Source organism: Manis pentadactyla, chromosome 16 (genome assembly GCF_030020395.1).
Source record: "Manis pentadactyla isolate mManPen7 chromosome 16, mManPen7.hap1, whole genome shotgun sequence".
Classification (NCBI taxonomy): Eukaryota; Metazoa; Chordata; class Mammalia; order Pholidota; family Manidae; genus Manis; species Manis pentadactyla.
The window spans coordinates 75,598,279-75,618,764 of record NC_080034.1 but is presented as its reverse complement, the minus strand read 5'-3'; the positions used below and the strand labels follow the sequence as shown (position 1 = coordinate 75,618,764).

The following is a 20,486-nucleotide window of genomic DNA, read 5'->3' as shown; positions in this document are numbered from 1 at the left end:
GGTGCATATGTGGTAAATTAACAGCTGTGATTTCCACCCAACACAGTGACTTGGGAAGGAGACAGAGGTGGTACCCCGAGAACTCTCTAGACACACCCTGAGTAACAACAGTCAGTCTGGAAATGGGCTGGCTGTGCGTGGCAGCTAACCCTACCCATCCCCTCCTTCTCCAGGCCAGACGACAGCATCCTAAAGCTCCCAGTGAAGGGAGGAGAACAGCTCATAAAGAATCAGGAAGTCCTGGTCCAGCAGAGAACTTCCATCCAAATTACCACAAACCCCACCTTTTATAGATCAGGAAATCTGATGTACAGAAAAGCTGTGTGACCTGTTGGAACTCACACTGCCAGAGCCGTATTTCCTGACTCCAGACTGGTGCTCTTTCCCTGCATCAATAGGAAACAACTTCCGCGGGTCACAGTGAGCCGCTCCCTACTTCTGTACGCCTGGCAAGCACACAAGCCAAGAAAAAGGGGAAGAACGTTCTGGCATCTTTTCTTTCTGGTCTTATGACACCACCCTCAGCTACCGCAATATTATTGTGGTGCAAGAGTCGCAGCCTTTCTGTAAACTGCTCGGCTCTGCCAAGGCTGGAGGATTCCATTGCTGGCCTGAGTACTCCATTCCCAGCCAGAGGCTGACACAGTGAGCCTGGGCCTGGCCCAGATGCACATGAGCTTTTGACCCTCTGAGAAAGAGCCCACCCCCCCTCAGCATCACACGAGTATGAGAAGAGCTGACAAATTACAACAACTACACACTGTAAAGTAGTTGGGAACGTGCTACAGAGATGCAACATCTTTATTAATCATTTAACTGCCTCCAACATCAGGGTTAGCAAAAGTCAGATATTTTCAGCCCTCCCACCTGCCCTAGCTAAAAAAAGCATTTTGTCATAATATGAAGCATTTCCAAAACCCATTCTTATCAAGTTGAAAATATGGATTTCTTTTCCTTTGGAAGGAATGACACTATCCCTTTTGGATGATGGATTATTAGAATTCAAATTTTCAGACCTCAAAAGTTGAATGACTATAAAATTTAAAAGCATGCAAAAATACTCCCTTGAAAACCAGAAATTTGTTTTAAGTAATTACAAGATTATACATGACCATGAATGCCTAAACTGCACTGCCTTTAAGAAGGAAAACTTGTGCTAATGCTCTTACTAATCAAAAGAGTTTTCTTGTTAATCAAAGAGTTTTCTGAAGCTGAAACGAGTCATCTGTTTCTCCAGAGGAGCCATCAGAAGTCATAAAAGAGTAAATGTCTTTTCAAAGATATTCAGTCATTCATTCCATAAATATTTGCTGATTCTTTACTTGTGTCAGGTATTGTTCTAGGGTCTGAGGACTTAACAGAGAACAAGAGAGAAAGTCTGTTTCCACAGAGCTTACATTCCAGAGGCGAAAGGCTGAATTAACAGGATTCCCAAAGACCGCAGCGGACAGAGACCATGCAAAACAGATACCCCAGATATCTGAATTGATTATCCAAGCACATAGCCAGCAAGGTAGAATTAAATTTCTTCTAGACTTTGAAATCAAAATATCCTAGTAAAGATGTTTCTTCTTGTTTTAAGTTTTACTGTACATATTTAAGGTGTACAAAGCTTTGACATATGTGCACACCCAGAAAGCCACAGCCAAATTCAAGATATCGGATACATCTGGCAGTCCCCAAGTTTCTCCATGCCTCCTTGTGACCTTTCATCTCCCTGCATCCCCCAGGCACCCCCCATAACCTCCAGTCTGATTTCTGTCACCATAGATTAGTTTGCATTTTTGAGAATAGGTTGTGTGGCTTCCTTCATCCAGCATATTTGAGATTCAGCCATACCATTGTGTGTGGCAATCATCCATACCTTCTGGTTGCTGAGTCGCATTCCACTGTGGTGACCATTCGGGTTGTTCCCAGTGTGGGGCTATCACAGAGCTCCTAATTCTGATTACCCTCTTCCACCTGAGGGCCCCGCTAGCATCCCACCCTTTTCCTATCCCTCCTTCTGATATCCCAGAGAACTCAGGATATGCCACTTGTGGCAAATGGGGAAGGAACCCCTTTACCCTGGAAATACATTTCAAAGATCATGCAAACCTTACCAGGGTCTTACCTGTGGATATTGGATACGCTTGCGGTGACCATGATTCCATAGCACATCAACACCAGCACAAAGAGATGTACCGAGTACCTTTAAGACATCATTGGAGGAAGGAGGAACACTGAATGTATTTCATATTAATGTACATATTGGCCACCCATATTGCTACACACCCCCAACCCTGCCAAAAAGCAAGTGATCAGTTAACTCACGTTTATGTAAGACAAGATAAATCAAGTATTTTTGTTCCATGCGATTAAGATATTCTATCTGGAAATTACACTCGGAAGTCACGACACAGCACTAACAAGATCAGGTATCCATATATGGGATGTTTACACTTTTTTCACATGCACAGTTGGGAGTCTGGAACAGAGTTCTTTCTTCGGGATGTTTTGGTTTTTAATTTTTAAGTACCAGGACCAAAACTGAGCTTCCCTCGATTCCAAGACTTCCCCCTGGTGACGGATACAAATACTCACCCTTCCTCAGATTCTTGAAGAAGGAACAGTATCCTGGTGCCCTGAACCATTCACAAATTTCCTTCAGTGGCACTAGTAGAAATACCGGTTCCTGAGACTTCTTCCCCAGTTCAGGGCCACTCCCAGGGTAACTGCCCCATTTACCTAATGTGAAAAAGTCTAAACTACAGGCTCTCCTGTGAAGGAATGACTCACATTCCCTTAGACTATTGCTCGACTCTAAGTTCGGGACTAACACGAGCATCTCTAGCAGCAGGGCAAGTGCAGCCCCAATACCTACACGGTTAGGGGAGGTTCCTCCGCAGACAGCGGCCCTGTAACTCCCGGTTCATGACCAGGCTGAGATGCGTACAGTCTAATTTTAAGAAAAATCACCGAGTTCACCTAACAGGTAGGTTATTGGTTCTAGGCTCTTACAGTAAATGGAGATTCTGGTGACATCATTATTTTACAATTTACAAAGAGTAAATACCATACAGTTCCTTCCTTAGCACCTCAGAAATGCCAAAAACACAGTCCCAGAACACCCAAAAGCAGCCATGAGGATTTCTGCGCCTCATACTCACCAGCCAAAACAGAAGATGACGAAATAGATGCCAAAAACGATGGCAAAGGCGTGCCGGACATCGGGACTGGTCTTCCCGGGACACAGGTAGGTGCGAAACCAGAGAGCAGCGCACAGGGCCGAGAGCTGGCACGCCACGAAGTTCACCTGCACGGGACGGAGAGCCGGACCCCTACTGCGCGGCCTGCCAGCCAGTCTTCCCGGCCTCTGCCCGCTTCCCACATCAACCCGGATTTCCTTCCGCAGCGGAGCGTCCACTGGGAGGAGGTGCAAGCAACTTAAAAGATAACCAACCCCTCGTCCGGTGTAAGGGAGGAGCCTGCTTTTTCTAATCCTTGAAGACAAGCTAAGTTTGAGTTCCCACCCTCAGGCAGAGGTCTTGTTCGCACAAGGGGTGTAGCTGACTAGGGGGTCAGTTTGCTAAGTCCCTCTCCCCATCCTCCCCAAACCCCCAGCTCTATGCTAAGATAAAGAAGATGCTTTTAGAGATGCAAATGAATCAAATCAATGAGGCCTCCCTCAGTTAATATGTAAGAACTCAAGTGCTTCTTCAAAGGAATCATCAGCTGTTTTCTGACTCACATCTTCTTATTTTAAATTAACACCAATTAAGCAAGAGTGTTGCTCAAATTCAGAGTGTGACACTAAGGACCCACCCCCCCCAAAAAAGAAATAACCCTGCTTTTAAGCCTCCGTGGCCAACGCTGTCCAATTGTGCAATATGGGCACCAAATTTCCTTAGAAAAATCTCAGTTATCCATCGCTCAAGAAATATTTTACCTAAAAGAAAAATATAAAACAATCCCCTGATACCCATAGATGAGATCAGCTGATTTAACACAAAACCAAAATACATTAAATGGTTTAACCATTAATCAAAGCTGGAAAAGCAGTTTAAACTCTACAGAGTATTTGGAACAAACACTGATTCGCTATCTATTCAATCTATTCTACCCTCAACTTCAGCCTCACAGTTTTTCACACTACAAAAAACTAGCTGTTCATGACATTCCTGAGGGCTGTGCTCAGAGGCAGGGCTGGAGGCACAGACATCAGCTCTGCACAAGCTCATTTGGTTTCCCAATAAAAAACAAGAACACTCTGAACCCTTGATAATTCATAGAAAATAACTTTCAGAGAATTTCTTGTTTCGTTTTTAAAAATTGATTGTGCTGAGTTTCCCCTCTATTTGGAGATCCTTCTTCACTAGTCTTGCCAGAAACTTACTCCTGAAAAAACTATCCACTCTTACTTCCCACCCTGTAAGACAGCAGGGGACCTGTCATCCCATTCTGCCTGATGTGGTCAAATCTTTTCATGTAGCCTTACATGCACAACACATACACACACACACACATATACACAGATACACACACAGACATACACACAGAAAAATAACCATCTTAGCAAGATTCAGAATGTAAAGGAATTAACAACTGGAAAGTCAAAGTTATGATCATCTGTAGATAATCACACGTTCCCAGCCCAGGGACCAGCCCGCAGCCACAGTGAGCACAGCTACTCAGAAAAGCAACCAAGGGGCAATTGGCTCCATTCTGTGTGGCTGGCCAGTAATTATTGAGCATCCCTGCACATGAGCATGACCCAGAGGACAGAGCAGCAGTCTTCAGGAGTGTAGACCCCAGACCGCCGGCACTAGCATCATCTGGAAACCTGTTAGAAATGCAAATTCTCTGGGCCCCCCTCAGACCCACTAAGCCAGACGTTCCCAGGGCGGGCCCAGCAATCAGCATTTCACAGGCCCCACATGTGCTGGTGATGCATGCTCCAGTCTGAGAACCCCTGGGACTGAGGAGCAGGAAAGCATGGTTCCAGCTGGGGGAGTCTGCACTCCACACAGGGAAAGGGTACAGGTGGCGTGGGAGTCACAGTAAAGTGATGTGAACACTGGACAAACTTGCTGCGTTTATTATTCTAGTCTTACATTATATTCCCTTCGATCCAAAGTGGACAAGTTTCACGGTTATGGAGGGATGAGACTCAGGCAGACAATTGGGGAAAAACTGTTCAAATAGGTAAAAACTGCAGGGGGTTGAGGACAATAAAGTATTGCTGCCTGGATCCTAGCCAGGATCTGATTTCACTGGCCTGGCATCAGAATTTCCCAAAGCATTCAGGTGATTCTAACATGCAGGCAAGACAGAGGCCTGCTGGTGCAGAAGGAGGAAGAGGGCCCATGGAGGCGTCCGCGAAGACCCGGGCTTTCCCCAAACAGGGAAAGCAGAATAAAGGCCAGCGGCGACTGGGTGGTGAAAGGGCTGGGGCAGAGATGCAGTGGGAGAACGCAGGTACCGAGGCCTGGTGGCCGTCACCCAGCCAGCAGGCCGCCACAGCCTCCTGACGGTCACCTGAGCTGGGTCTGTCTCCTTCAGGACCCCTCACGCCTACCGCCAAGGGAGAAGGAGCCCCACCGTGGGCCACGACACCTGACCTTGTCAGTGCAAGTGACTGCAAAAGAGGCCAGGGAGACTCACGGGGTCACTGAAGCGATCTGCCACGTCTCAGTCACCATAATGTGCTGCAGCGCCACCTGCATGGTCTGGTTCTGGGCAGCCTTGGGTAACTCACTGACGAATTCCACAAATATTTACTGGTTGCCTCTATATGCCAGATACTGGGGACAATAAGCAGGACCTTGTCACTGCCCTTATGTCAAGAAGAAGAGACATATGCCCTAGGTATCCTTTTTTTTTGCAAAATGTATGCTTTGGGAGAACTGATTTCTAATGTCTCCTCTTCCAGCTCATATGGCCTCTGATTCTGTATCTAACCTGTATCCTTTCCCTTAATGGTTAATGGTAAATGCCTAAATGCAAAACTTCTTTACGGATCAGAAACTCCCCCTGCACAAAGACACAACCCACTCTCCACCCTCTTCCCAGGAGTGAGTCATGGATGGTGATCTGAATGTTCCATGCGAGCTGTTCTGAGGTGAAAGTGGTAACACACAGCACACCACTTGGTTCTAGCAGAGTTGCTTTCCAATTACCAAATGACCTTAAAAGGTATTAGCTGAACCACAATTAGACACCACTTCACACCCATGACAGTGGCTATTATTTTAAAAACAAAGTAATTAGTGCTGGCAAGGATGTGGAGAAACTGGAAGCCTGTGCACTACTGATGAGAGTGTGAAACGGTGCAGTCGCTGAGGGAAACAGTATGGCAGCTCCTCAGAAAAAAACTATAATTACATAGGATCCAGCAATTCCACTTCTGGTTGTTTACCCTAAAGAACTGAAAGCAGGGTCTTGAGGAACATTGTGCACAACAGCCAAAAGGTGGAAGCAACCTAACTATTCATCAATGAGTGAATAGATAAAGAAAATGTGGTACATCCATACAGTGGAATATTACTCAGCCTTAAAATGGGGGAAATTCTGACACATGCTACACATGGATGGATCTTGAGGATATTATGCTAAGTGAAACAAGCCAGTCACAGAAGGACAAATATTGCCTGGTGCCACTTACATGACGTCCCAGGAGCTGGGGATAGAGGGAAGTGTTTATTATTTAATGGGTAGAGAGTTTTAGTTTTGCAAGATGAAGTATTCTGGTGATGGATGGTGGTGATGGTTGCTTAACAGTGTGAATGTACTGAATGCCAACGAACTGAATGAACCACTAAGAAATGGTTAAAATGGAAAATTTTACATTACGTATATTTGACCACAATTTATTTGAAAAAGTACAGATGGGGATGATACCAATTTCTTAGTGTTTGCTACCCCATGCCAGCACCAGTAGCTGGTAGGAACTATGTCCATCTCTGGCCAAGAGTGGCCCCCTGTCATGACAAGTCATACAGGAACAGAATTAGATCTTTGCGCTTTTTCTCTCTAGAAGGCCAACAAAATTGGAGGTGTTACTGTCCAGAAATGGATTGGATTTGATGTATGGGATCTGCTTTCAAATAATCTTCAAGGGATGGAGAGGGTGGAATAAGGATAAATGAAAGGTTTTAATTGGGGATGACTTGCCCCGCAGGGGACATTTTTGGCTGTTAGAACAAGAAATGCAGGGGAGAGAGTGCTATTGGCATCCAGTGGGTAGAGGCCAGGAATGCTGTAAAACATCATAAAAGGCACATGACCCCCCCCCCACAGCAAAGAATTTCCTGGTCCAAAATGTCAGCAGTACTAAGTTTAAGAAATCCTGGTACAGATGAAACAAAGATTGGCCTGAGGTGAAACCAGTTAAAGCTGAGGGCCGGGCACATGAACGTTCACAGTACCAACCTCCCCACTTTTGGGTATGTTTGATAAACGGGTTTTGCAAAGTACGCACCTCTGTGCTTCACGTCACCGACCTGACACAGACACTGCACTGTGGAGAGCGCCAGCAGCCCAGACTGGGAGGTTCTCTTTTTCCCCTTCAGAGACGCACCTACGCTAGCGAGGTAATAAATATATGTTTAGAAACAGGCCAACAATAAGGGATGTGTCTTCCTAAATAGGGAAAGAACCACCTTTTACGAAATGATCAAACCCCCGCGAGAGAAGAAAATCAAATCCCGGCAGTTACAAGGGGGAGGGATCTGCCTCCCGCAATGAGGTGCTGTGACCGCCCGCCCCCCACCAGCCGCAGGTGCAGCCTGGCCAGCAGCCGGGTCCACCACGGTCCAGGCCGGCCGCAGTCCCAAGGCTCTGTGCCTCCTGGCTCCTGGGCCACGGGAGGGGGAGTAACAGCAGCACTACCCGCCGGGCTGTGGAGGGCAGGGGGCCGACACAGAAGCTCACCCGGGCAGTGCCCGCCACGCCGCGCCCTCGCTGGCTGATGCGCCACCCACGAAGTCACCCCCCCTGCTGCACGGAACAAGCTCAGCATGTGTTGCCCACGGGCGGGCTGTCATTGCGGCCTCTCGCCCCGGCTCCCGCTGGCCCTGGACGGACCCCCTTCCCACCCAGCATTGGACAGCGACCCGTTTCCTGTGTCCGCCTCCCACAGGGGACAGCGAGGCAGCGCGGGCCAGAGTCCATCTCCGGGCTCCCAGATCCCGAGTCGGGTCCTGCAGATCTAAAGCAGGGTCAGTCTGAAAGGCAGAGCAGTTTCTCAGAATTTAGGAAAGCTTTTTTTTAATTCTAAAAACTGCAAGAGCGAAGCTGACAAATTTAAAGCATGGAGTTTGTTCCACAGTCGTGGAGGAGAGAAACAGCTCTTAGTGATGGAAGGGTTGTTCTTCTGCCCCCAATAAAAGAGAAAGAGTTGGTTGAGCCAGTGAGCCAATGGGGGGAGCCCGGGACAGGGGCAGCGCTTGGCTACGGAGGTGGAGGAATCAGGGCTAAGGGGCTGGGACAGCAGAAGGTGGCGGGGCCCCTGAGGAAGTCTGGGGGACCCTCCAGTATCCCAGAAGGGGCGGCAGCCTGCTTCTTGGCATGCAGCCCGGGCGAAGGCCAGTCCCTCAGAGAAGCACCACTTCCCAGAGGCCAGAGGGTGATGAGGCCCGGAGCCTGCGGCACCACGCAGGGCCTCTCCCAGCCTCTGGGATCAGCACCGAGGCCCGCTGACAGCTGGCAGGCCTGAGAGTGTCTTGCAGGTGGACTGCAGAGAGCGCTGAGTGTGAACCTGCCACCAGGAGCCACAGAAGGGGTGCAGGGAACAGCAGAGGGTGCAGCCCCCACCCAGCACCCAAGACCGCGGGGATGGGCTCCATATGAGCAGAAGCCAGCTGGGCCCCAGTGGCCAGGGACGCAATGCCTTCACTGAGGCCTCAGAGGTCCTCAGGGTCACCAGACCCTTAACACCACCGGCCTTAAACGGGAAGTGAGCTGCCTAAAACTGGCAGATTAGTTTGAAAGCTCAATTATTTTAGTGCAGAGAAATATTAAAATTAGATTTTTTGCATATCTGTGCCTATAAATTTTAAATGCACTATTATGACTATTAGAAATGTACACAAAAATTAGTCACCTACTAAGGTGACGTTTCTAGTAGCAAGAAGAAGGTACCTAAAAGTTCAATGATTAGGAAAGACACCAGGCAAACCATGAAGAACTAAAGAATACATCTTGCATTATAATTCTTTTCAATAATAATACAGTAGTGTTTGCTACTTTGGCCAATTCCTGAAAATTTATTCATTGGATGATAAAAATCTAAATACTGAAAAAATGTTAAGGCATTATTTACAAGACAAAATGAAGTAAAATCTACCTAAATATAGGACAAGAGTGGTATAGTAATTAATGGTAAACCCATTCAATATCATAGTAGAAAAATGGGCATTATAAAGCACCTATAATAAAATGAAAAACATTTCCTCTCACTAATAAGAAGCAGAATATAAAATTATGTGTACATTTACAACTATGTTAAAACAATAGTGGCATATAGAAAGTGGCAAAGATAATATGAAAATCTGAATATGGTTGTTTTCTCAGGGTGACAAGAATCTGGGCAAAATTTCATAAATTTTGTTTTACAATTTATAATTATAAATTCCATGTGGAATTTCCCCTACATTCACCACACACACACACACACACACACACACACACACACACTGCCAGACACCCTAACAAACTCATAAAAATCTGTATTTAAATTCTACTTACTCTACCCTCAGAGTTGCACTTATTAGAAAGTAGTACAAATAAAGTTTCAGGAAGAGTTCGGCATAATGGAAGAAATCAGCCTGTAAAAAGTTTCATCTTAAAGACAAACAGTTTTAATGCACAGCAAATTGTGAAGGGTAATGATGTGGATGGCCAAAGAGAATGAAAACACGTTCCATGATGCTCTCAAACAAATCCTTCACATTTAACAGGAGTTGGCGTAATGATGTGGATGGCCAAAGAGAATGAAAACACGTTCCATGATGCTCTTAAACAAATCCTTCACATTTAACAGGAGTTGGCACCAAGTTTTCACTTGTCTACTGACGCACTCCTGTCCAGAGCGGGGAAGAACGCTGCGCCTCCACTGTGGTATCCAGCATCACGCTCTCCACAACTGAAGGACCCTTAGCGTTTGCAAACAGCGGAACACAACTTTTGGTCAGTCTTCACACAAACAATCCTGACAGAGCTCCGTTCAGCAAAGGTGCAGCCGCCCCCTCTTGCAAGACTGCAGTCACTGCACGGAAATAAAACAAGCCCTGGATTTGACCTCTTATTTCTCCAAAGCACAATCACAAACAATGCTGCAGTTTTTAAAGGTTAATTCTCAAATCTTTGTGCCCCAATGTACAGCTAGAAAGGCATTGTTTGGGGATTTCTGCCCCGTGGCCTTCATATTCTTCCGACAAAACACAAAGTTGGGGAGGATCGACAAACACTGCCTTCTTCCTGATGAAGAGATGCAAGCGGATGCTTTTCTACCAAACAGCAAAGATTAACAGTCTGCAATGATTTCCCTACTACAGTGAAGTACCCGTGGCTCCCCAGGCAGATGCAGGCAACTGTCCAGGCCTGGAATGTTTTTCTCAGCAACACTGCCTTATATGCCCCAGTTTTTGCAATCAGATGATAAAAAACTAGTATTGTATTCATTTCAGTTTGCATTTTCCTGACTATTGGTTAAACTCCTTTTCATTTAGTTTTTTGGCTTTTGGCCAATGGCTTTATTGGCCACTGGATTAACGTTTTTGAGTATTTACTGTAAAAAAGGGGGTTATACAGATAGAATAAACACACAGGTTTAATCAATGGTAATGAGAGCTAGCAGAGCATAGCACTTACAGACAAGCTTGGACGCTGGCCTGATGGCGGCAGATCCCACCCTAACTCACCCCCAGCGGTACAACCTTAGCCAAGTTATTTAACCTGTATCTCCAATTTTATAAAATGAGGATGACATAGCTATTCTCATAGAATTAAATGAGGTAATACATGTTCAGTGATTAGCACAGTGCCTGTCCAGCAAGAAATGCTCAATGCATGCTAGATATTTTTATCTATTTTTTTTATCAAGGTGTTTACCCACCACAGTAGCAAGAAGACATCCCTTAATGGAAAACATATAAATGATGAACACCCCCCTAAAAATCGTGAATGCCTACCACATGCCTAATAAGCTCCTATATAGTTGAAGACCTGTCCTAAATGTAAAAATGCAATTAGCTCATCTTTCCCAAATGAGGTCTGAATTTATGGCTGTGCTTTAAAGAGGCCAAATTCATTATTCTAAAATTTTTTTCAAACTTCATTATTTATTTTTAAATTCTTAGGCACACACATTTGAAACAGAATTAATCAAGAAACATAAGCCCAACCAGCACAGAGCATGAATCATTATACTACAATACTGCAGTCTCATTATTCTTATAAAAAGGTAACTATACACACACACACATACACACACTGTGTTTGGTTGTCTCTTATCACTAAGGAGGCAGTAAGCACAAATATCATCAGTATTTTCCCAGTGGGTGACATGGACGGGTTAAATAAGGTTATTTAATGAGAGAGAGGGGAACAGACTCCCAAGGTGCCTCTTTCCCCAACAACCTGTACTGCCTCCTAAACAAAAACCCCAACTGAAGCACTTTCTTTCCTGGCGGACTGAAGCAGAGACTTTCTCATTCCAACGACGTGCTCCCCAGAGGCAGGTACACTTTCCTATCGCCGACGAGGCGACTGACTGTTCAAGATGCCACCGTGAGTGAGAGCGTTGGGGACAACGGAAAATGCGGAACCAGGACTATATTTTCTTATGCAACACCCCAGGGTGTGACCAATTAGCTCAGAGTGTGTTATGAAATTCTCAAAAGTCCCAAAGCAGAATTAACTGGTATTTAGTTGAAGCTGAAAATAAAACACATCACCATTTAGCTTTTATAAAAGGAGACACTGGGGGGCCAGGTGGGATACAATAGTCATGTCACGACTGCAGGAGTGGAGGGGCCCAGGGCCGAGTGGCAACTGCACCCCTGGGCACCATCAAAACAGGAGCATCCAATTCTGCCTGATCCCTAGGAACTAAGCTATTTTCAGTTCCTGTTATGTAATCACCTTCTCTAGAATATGTGTTTATAATACAAGGGAAACTCCAATGAGGACCAAGAGTCAAAGAAACTGCACATCCTGCTTTAAAAAAACCTGAGCCTATGAACAGCAACCTAGACAACGGTTTGCAAAGGCAGGAAACAAATTACCAACAGTCGGTTTAGAAAAACTGCAAGTCGGAGGCAACCACTTCCTTGGGGGGTCTTCTCCCACCTGTGAGAGCCAGGGGAGAAAGGATCGCAGGAAGGATTTGTATCTTTTAATTTAATTCCAAAGAATCCCTAAAATCATTTCTTACCCCCTCATCAAGCCATAAGCCACGACACAGCCCTAATGCTCCACAGCTGCGCCCATTGTGTCACCAGCGCCATGTCTGCAAGCCAGGCCCCCAGTGCAGGCAGCCCACCGTGAGCACGGTGCACACTGTGCGCTGTCCTCTGCTCTCTTCCTGCCTCCCTGACACCACAGCCCCTCGGTTGTCTTTACCTTGCTGACTGGTCCTTAGCCCCGTCCTGTGACAGCTGCCCCCCCACTGCCCACCCCTGTTAAGATGGTACCCTTCCAGGGGCCATTCCAGGACAGCTTCTCTTCTCACACACACTGCATTATATGCAAAGGAACGTCTCTTATTCTTGTGCCTCCAAATACCAGCTGATGGCTTCTAGATCTTTTCTCTGGCCCAGATTTCCCTTCTGAGTTCCCAGGCAGACACCCCCGTGCCTCCCGCAGTCCTCACTTGGATAAGCCACACACCTAATTTTCACCAAGCCCATGAGGGAGTTCAACACCTTCCACCTCACCTGCCCCTCTTGCTAGGTCTCTTACGTAAGCACAGGGCCTTTCAACACTCAATCGTTCAGGCCAGACAGCAGAGAACTGCACCTCCCTTACAATTCCCTCCATAAAATAAATCTCCCTACTTTATTCATTCTACCTCCTAAGCCTGTCTTAAGCCATTTGCCTCCCTCTCTACATCTGCCTTGATTCAAGCCACCATTCCCTTTACCTGGACAACCTCAACAGCCCTTTACTCACCTCCCTGCCTCTGCCTTAGTCCTTCTGATCTCGGCACTGAAGCCACCTCCTCCAGGAAGCCTTCCCTTCTGCTGCTCCCTCAGCTTCTGCAGTAACAGCACTTCTCAAATGGGTTGTAATGATCTCACTACTAGGCAGACAGCTTCAGGAAGGCAGAAGCCACGTCTACCCTTTTGATCAACGCATCCTAAGGGCCTGCTAAATATTAAGTGCTCAGTATTCGAATGAATGAGTGAATGAACGGCACGTTCAGGAGCAGTGGAGGTTGGTCCGAATGTTAGGAGAATAAGAAAAGGTAGATAAAGGGAAGGCAGGACAGAAAACAGGTCATAGAAGGCTCTCAAGGCAATGCTTACTCTTTATTCTATAAGGAATACAGTTCCAGGCCTCCACTAGGCATTCAGAAAATGTTTACTGAAAAACTGTTGTGCAAGGATGGACTGTTTTTGACTTCATTAACTGTTCTTCTTGGAATTAAAAGTATTGTTTTTAAATGATCAAATTTATTTAACATATACTCATTTAAATGTAATTAATGCAATCCAGACCTGATAGTCTCTTTCAAATCTAATCCTCACTCCCAACTTCAATGGAAAACATTAAGAGTTACCCTCATTAATCCAACCGGGGCAGCATCACTAAATGCAGGAAATCCTTCTATGTCCTTTAACAGAAGGAAAACAAAAGAGAAGATAATAAATGTGCTGTGGTTAACCCGCTGGGAAAAACTGGCTCCTAGGAGTGGCTGGATTTTTTTATACTGTATCTACAAAATCAGAGGAGTGTCTGTCACCTGCTTTCCCAACTCTGGCCCTTAATACCCACCAGGACAGGAACTCAGCCTTTTCGTCTTTCCAAATCCGTAGCTGGCAAATGCCCTATGGGTCTAAATGTCTTTTGCAAGAAAAGTAAACCTTAAGGAGAACAACCCTGAGAAGTCCTACAAACACATAAATGCATAATATGGGTATGTAAACATCACCTTGATTTGAATCTATAAATCAGTAGTGTATTTAATAAACATTTAAACATGATAGGATGCATAAAACACAGGGGGGAAAGGCAGGAAGGGCAAAAATGTGTGAATATGGCTCAGCTTTCCCAGATGGATTCTGTAAAGAAAAAGCAAGGTCTTACCAAGTTGAGCAAAATTGGAATTCTGTGGTCTCTGAGTAACAGAAACTGGTATTTTCTAGACCTCGGCTCCCATCAAAGAAAAAAAGCCTGAAGGTTATCTAGGATTTAAATCTTAAAATTCCATAAAGTAAGCAGAGATTAAGAAGACAGATTTTAAAAGATACCACGATTTAATGGAAACATTACATCAGAAATGGCCGAAGACTCACTTTGGAAAATAACCTGAAACAGAGTCAAAATACACTGGCTGTTTGCAAATAGGAAGACACGAAAGAGATTTAAAATTGTTTGGCTTTGGAAGGGATGGACCAGAAATCAGACAGGGTTTTAAAACCGAGGACTCCACGCAGCGCTGGACAGTGATGGTGACTATTTAGGAATACCGGGTCTCAAGTACGGAGAACAGAGAAGGACAAAGATGACGGGGAAGGGAAGGGAACAGGGGGAGAATGAGAGGATGGGACCAGGCGCCTGTTCCGAGAGGCCTCGGGCTTGACAGCACAGTGTAAACGGTAAAAGCTCTGGGTGGACTGGTGATTCTCCCAGTAGAATGTCAGGGTCTTGTGGACAGGACTCCAGGGCCTGATTACTCTCTGGGTCCCAGTGCCAGACACATCAGAAGTGCTCCATCTCTGCAGGAGGGATGAATCCCTGGGATAAGGCTAAGAAGGAAGCTAACGAGAAGCCAGCAGAGAAAGGGGCACACGGACGGCAGCCAGCAGGCACCGCTCGGCAGCGCCCACAGCTGGTGGTGCACAGAGTGACCCGAACCAGCTCCTCCTCCCCACGACCTGCTTCTCTGCTTTACAGTTGCTTGTTTTATTTTTCAAAACAGCAGCAATTGGGATCTTTGCTAGTGTTTTCGTCTGAATAGTGACTGTGGGCAGGTAATTCTTGGGTAGCCTAGACCATTAAAAAAAAAATTGTAGTGTTTCTCATCTGTATGAGGCAGCTGGTCAAGTGTCCAGTTTACCCATATTCATAATGAATAATCTTGAGGCCAGACCTTGTTACCATCTTTGAAATGGAGTAAACTGATAGTAAACGGTCACCTTCGGCCAGCGCATCGGCCGTGACCTTCAGGAAGTTTTCTCCTGCTTCATTATCTTCAGCAGAAGTTTCAAACCTGCATTGGGGATATTATAACAGCAAATATGTCTACTAAAAAATCCTCCAAGATACAGAGACATGGACAATAAAGTGGAACATGACACTGTGATTTCTCATGAAACGTGGCACATTTCTGAGGCATTATCCTAACATGTCTGCTCTCTCTAAGCTTTACATTTATTTCCTCACTTATTTGTCTCCCCAAAGCTCAGCCTGTCTGCCACCAGGCCTGCCAGCTCCCCCTCCCCTTCCCTGTTCTCTGAGGCTAGTTTCTAGGGGTCTCTGATAGAAGAAGGAATTTGCTAACCAGGCAGATTAGCGGGCATCAAAGGTTACTCGCAATATTCATTTAGTTGCCTGAAAGGTTCTCAGATGCACAGTTGAAGGTTACAGCTCCTCAGTGTGGAGGGAGAAGTCCTTTGGGTTTTATATGTAACCCCTTATCCTAGAGAATATGCAATTAATTTCTTCAGTCATGGAAACTTTAAAAAATAAATGAATCTACTCACTCAGGCCCTGTTAAGCCAAGATGCAGCCTCCTTTCCCTGCGTGATTTTCCTATTTGTTTTACCTTTGAATCGGACCTTCCACAGTGTAGGGCAGACGTTCCTGGCAGCTGCTCCTATTCCAGGGGTGTAAATTCTGTGGGAAGAGGAGGTAGAGGAGCATCCGCACCAATGGGACAGGGAAGCCCCTATGATTTGCACGTAAGCACCCAGCAGATGAGTGGACCTCCAGGCCCCCCTACATGACATGGTTTCCCGAGAGGGCAAAAGCCAGCTGTGGCTGCCTGCTACCAAGACTCCATCCTGACAACCCTCAGCAAGGAGCAATACCTCAGGAACATACCAGCGTCGGGAAAGCATCGCAGCATTCTGGGAAATAAACACTTAAAATATTTATAGTTGTTTTAAATGTGTGGCCTGTCCACATACGCCTGGAGTCAGGGTGAGGATACCCATTCCCTAATCCTGGGCCAGACCCTGACGCGCTCTGTGACAGGCTGGTGGTGGGTGTAGTCCGCCTCTGTCACGCACTGAGCATCATACGCCTCACCTAGCCCTGAGGGCCTCTGCTTTCTAACTGGGCAAATCAGCATATCAATGTCCAATAAGACCCCTACTAACTCAAAAATTTTTATTGATGTTTTTACAGCTTTGGCTGGGATGAAAGCACATAGCCTGCGGGAGCAGGCTGATTGCCACCAGAGCTAATGATTGATGGACGCGCTTCACGCAAGGTCCCTGGTGACCACACAGACAGCAGGGGAACGAGGTTCGGGGCTGGCACCCGTATCCCGCCACGCACTCTTCAAAGTTCATACACTGGTGTCTAGGAGGTATCAGGAGCCTACCAAGAACTGGTTTAAAATAAAAAACTCCAGTACCTTCTTCCCTCAAAGACCTGGGAGACGCAAGCACTGGACCTCCCCTCCGTGCCTCCTGCCCCCCTGCACGCTGTCTGATACCCTGAGGAGCTGTGTGCAGGTCACCGCCGCCACCAGACGGCATCTTCCTTGAAGGGAGGGCCCTTACCGGGATGATCTCTGCACTCGCCAGGAAGCAGACCTTCTTGGGCTCTTTCCAACCAAGCTCCGAGGTAGCTTGATGCCTCCCAACCTGCTTTAATCCCCCTCATTCCTTGCCCCCCATGTGCAGTCACCCCCACTCTACTTGCCGTTTGCATGTGTCCATCCCTCTCCTGCCCAGCTGTGCCCACACTGGCCCTGCCCTTCTCTGCCCTTTGCTCACTCCTGCTGTCTCCCCAAGGCCTCCCCAGCGGGACCCTCCGCCAGGCCTCCGGGGAGCTCGTGAAGCCCCTTCTCCCTCCAGTAAACACTGGCATGGCGGGGCATTGCCTGCTCCCCACTCTGACCCTCACAGAATCTGCTGCTCTGATTTTTGTGCCAACTAAACTCAAGAGTTGTCTGCACTTGGTGGAGCTGCCAAGGAAACCGCACTCTGAGCTGCCCTGCACATGACCTACGTCTCTGGCCTCTGAGTGTGACAGCAACTCTCCCTGCTGCTATTTAACAGATGCCAATGATTTCTTTCTTTTTTTTTTTTTTATTTAAAAACATGCACTGTATCCATGGTCAAATTCACTGCAAACTTCCAGTTAAAAAATGACATCTCTTAGTTAAACTTGTAAAATGTTCCCAATTTGGAGGTATAGAAAAGTTTGATGAGAACTTTAAATTTAATAATTAAAGAAAGTGAAGCAACCAGAAACCAGGTTGATGCGGCACAAACTGAGTTTAACGAGATATGCAATCAAAAATGGAATAAAGCAGGAAATGATGACCTTGGACTAACCACTTTTAGGCAGTGCTAACAGCAGGCTAAAAATAGAAGCCAGCTGATTTAAGGTCGCCTAGTTCTCAGCTGCCCAAGTGTGTGCCTGCCGAGGGTATTTCCCGACTTGCCGGCTGCAGTGGGAGGCATGGATTATGATGACCTTGAGGCCACACTGACCACTGACCACTGGGGTGACCCCACCCCAAATACCACCCCACACCAGGGTGGTCAGAGCCACTCCAGAGGGGTGGGAGCATGGCAGGTCCCGGGAAGCACATTCCGGCCCACTTCCCACGCCTGCTGGGGGACCTTCCTCTCTCCTCCTCTGTACCTGCTCTTCCTTCTCCGCCTGAGTTCCCTCTCCTGCTTCCTGCTCCCACTCCATGCTGTTTTCCCTGCCTGCCTCTTCCCTCCATCCTGTTCTCTTCAGCCCTGAACTATGAACTGGATGAGGAGTATCACTGAAATTTATTCAATTAGATAAATATTCCCAGAGCACCTGTCTGGGTTCAGGCATCGAGCCACACAGCTCCACATGTACGTAAGTGGCAAGGACTCTGGTCCCCCGCAAACCCGGAGAAAGGGGCAAAGTAAGCACAGTTGGACCCCTAAGCACAACAGACGCCTATGTGCAGTGGGTCCCTAAGCACAGCGGGCCCTTAAGAACAGCAGGCCCTTATGCACAGAGGGTCCCTAAGCACAGAGGGTTCCTATGCACAGAGGGTCCCTAAACACAGAGGGTCCCTAAGCACAGGGGGACCCTAAGCACAGTGGGCCCCTAAGCACAGAGGGTCCCTAAGCACAGCGGGTCCCTAAGCACAGAGGGTCCCTAAGCACAGAGGGCCCCTAAGCACAGAGGGTCCCTAAGCACAGCAGGCCCCTAAGCACAATGGGCCCCTAAGCACAGCGGGTCCCTAAGCACAGAGGGTCCCTAAGCACAGAGGGCCCCTAAGCACAGAGGGTCCCTAAGCACAGCAGGCCCCTAAGCACAATGGGCCCCTAAGCACAGCGGCCCCCTAAGCACAGCGGACCTCCATGCACAGCGGGCCCCTATGCACAGAGGGTCCCTAAGTACAACAGGCCCCTAAGCACAGCGGGTCCCTAAGCACAGCGGGTCCCTAAGTACAGTGGGTCCCTAAGCACAGTGGACCCCTAAGCACAGCAGACCTCTATGCACAGAGGGTCCCTAAGCACAGCGGGCCCCTAAGTACAGCGGAACCCTAAGCACAGCGGACCTCTATGCACAGTGGGCCCCTATGCACAGAGGGTCCCTAAGTACAACAGGCCCCTAAGCACAGCGGGTCCCTAAGTACAGTGGGTCCCTAAGCACAGCAGGCCCCTAAGCACAGCGGAACCCTAAGCACAGCAGACCTCTATGCACAGAGGGTCCCTAAGCACAGCGGGCCCCTAAGCACAGCAGGCCCCTAAGCACAGCGGAACCCTAAGCACAGCAGAACCCTAAGCACAGTGGGCCGCTAAGCACAGTGGGCCCCTGAAGCATGAGGAGTCGTAGTTCCTCACGCTGAGCCATGGACCTGTGGGCCTGGGAGAAGCGAGCTCCCACCTGCACGGGGAGCGCATGACGCAGGAGACCCACATGGAGACCGTGCTTCAAACCCAAGGGCTTTTATCTCACACCTGCAGGAAACTCAAGGATGGGGTGACAGGGCACCTTTTCTCACAGGTCACCCGCTGTGCTACGCCGGCCGAGGCTTTGGGGTCACTGGGACCTGGGCTCAAGTCCCTGCTCTCTTCACAGATCCGGGTGAGTCTGCACAGATTGCTTGATTTCCTCAGCAATGCAGTGCGGGTGTCTGCCCACTTCCAGAGCTGTTCGGAGAATGTGAGTCAGCAGGCCACTCACAACGAAGGTTGCCCACGCCTCTGTAAGTGGCTGCCCTCCTCGGGCGCCCGTACTAACCAAGGGCAGTGCATCTCCAGAACGTGGGGGGGGAACCTTCCTATGCTGTCCCCTCCCAGATTCAGTGGGCCCAAGGGGGCAGGCACTAACACTGGGGAGACCCTTCCTTCCTCCTGGGGGGGAGCGATGCGTGGTCTGCTCTCCGGGCCCCTCCCGAGATGCCTGCCCAGCGTCCACTGCCTCTTCCCCCCCTGCAGCAAGTCCCCGCGGCGGTAGCTCACTGCCCTTGGGGCTAATCAGCTCAGTTTGGGCTGCAGGGGCCCCTTCTCGTCCCCGGGCCCCTCTGACATTCCATTTTAGCTTCCCCAGTTTTGAAGCTGATATCCAGACCCTGGCTGGGACCCGTGCGTATTTCTGACCTGATTCAAACCCGCAGGAAGGGGTGAAAATGGAACGTGAAACCTCGACAGCTGTAACTACGGAAAATGGTGGAGACGTTTCACTGGTGGAGAAAACTTCAGAAAACACAATGGGAAAGACTGGTGTTACATTTATAAAAGAACAGGGTCACAAACAGCGCCCTTCAGATGCATAAAGCCCCCTGGCCTGTCGCTGTCCCCAGAGAGGCGTGGCTTCGACGGTGGCCCGACGGGACTCCCTGCCTCTGCTGGCTTTGCTGCCTCCTCCTCAAGGCACCCGGCAGCCTGTCCTCCGGGCTGAAACGGAACTAAAATGAACCATCACGTGACCCACAGCACTATGAGCTCCCTGGAAGACATAATGTGTTTCCAGAAAGGGAGGGTCTGCAGGGATTGTATTCAGCAAAAAGCAACACTGACTCTGCGAGCACCCTATAGGTGAGCTGGTGCCACACCAGTTGACCCGGGTACAGCCGTAGGATGCGACGGGGTCTAATGACCAGCGTGGCT

At 48.0% G+C, this 20,486-nt stretch overlaps 1 protein-coding gene across 2 annotated transcripts in view; it reads right to left on the bottom strand.

Annotated features, from left to right (window-relative positions):
• MBOAT1 (membrane bound O-acyltransferase domain containing 1) overlaps positions 1 to 20,486 on the bottom strand; it is a 76,122-nt gene that overhangs the window by 34,730 nt on the left and 20,906 nt on the right. For both annotated transcript variants that reach the window (XM_036911755.2, XM_036911753.2), the window contains exons 2-3: positions 3,150 to 3,295; positions 2,114 to 2,191 (exon numbers count right to left, since the gene is read on the bottom strand). In XM_036911755.2, coding sequence (XP_036767650.1) covers positions 2,114 to 2,191; positions 3,150 to 3,295 — 224 coding nt within the window. The remainder of the gene's footprint in view (positions 1 to 2,113; positions 2,192 to 3,149; positions 3,296 to 20,486) is intronic.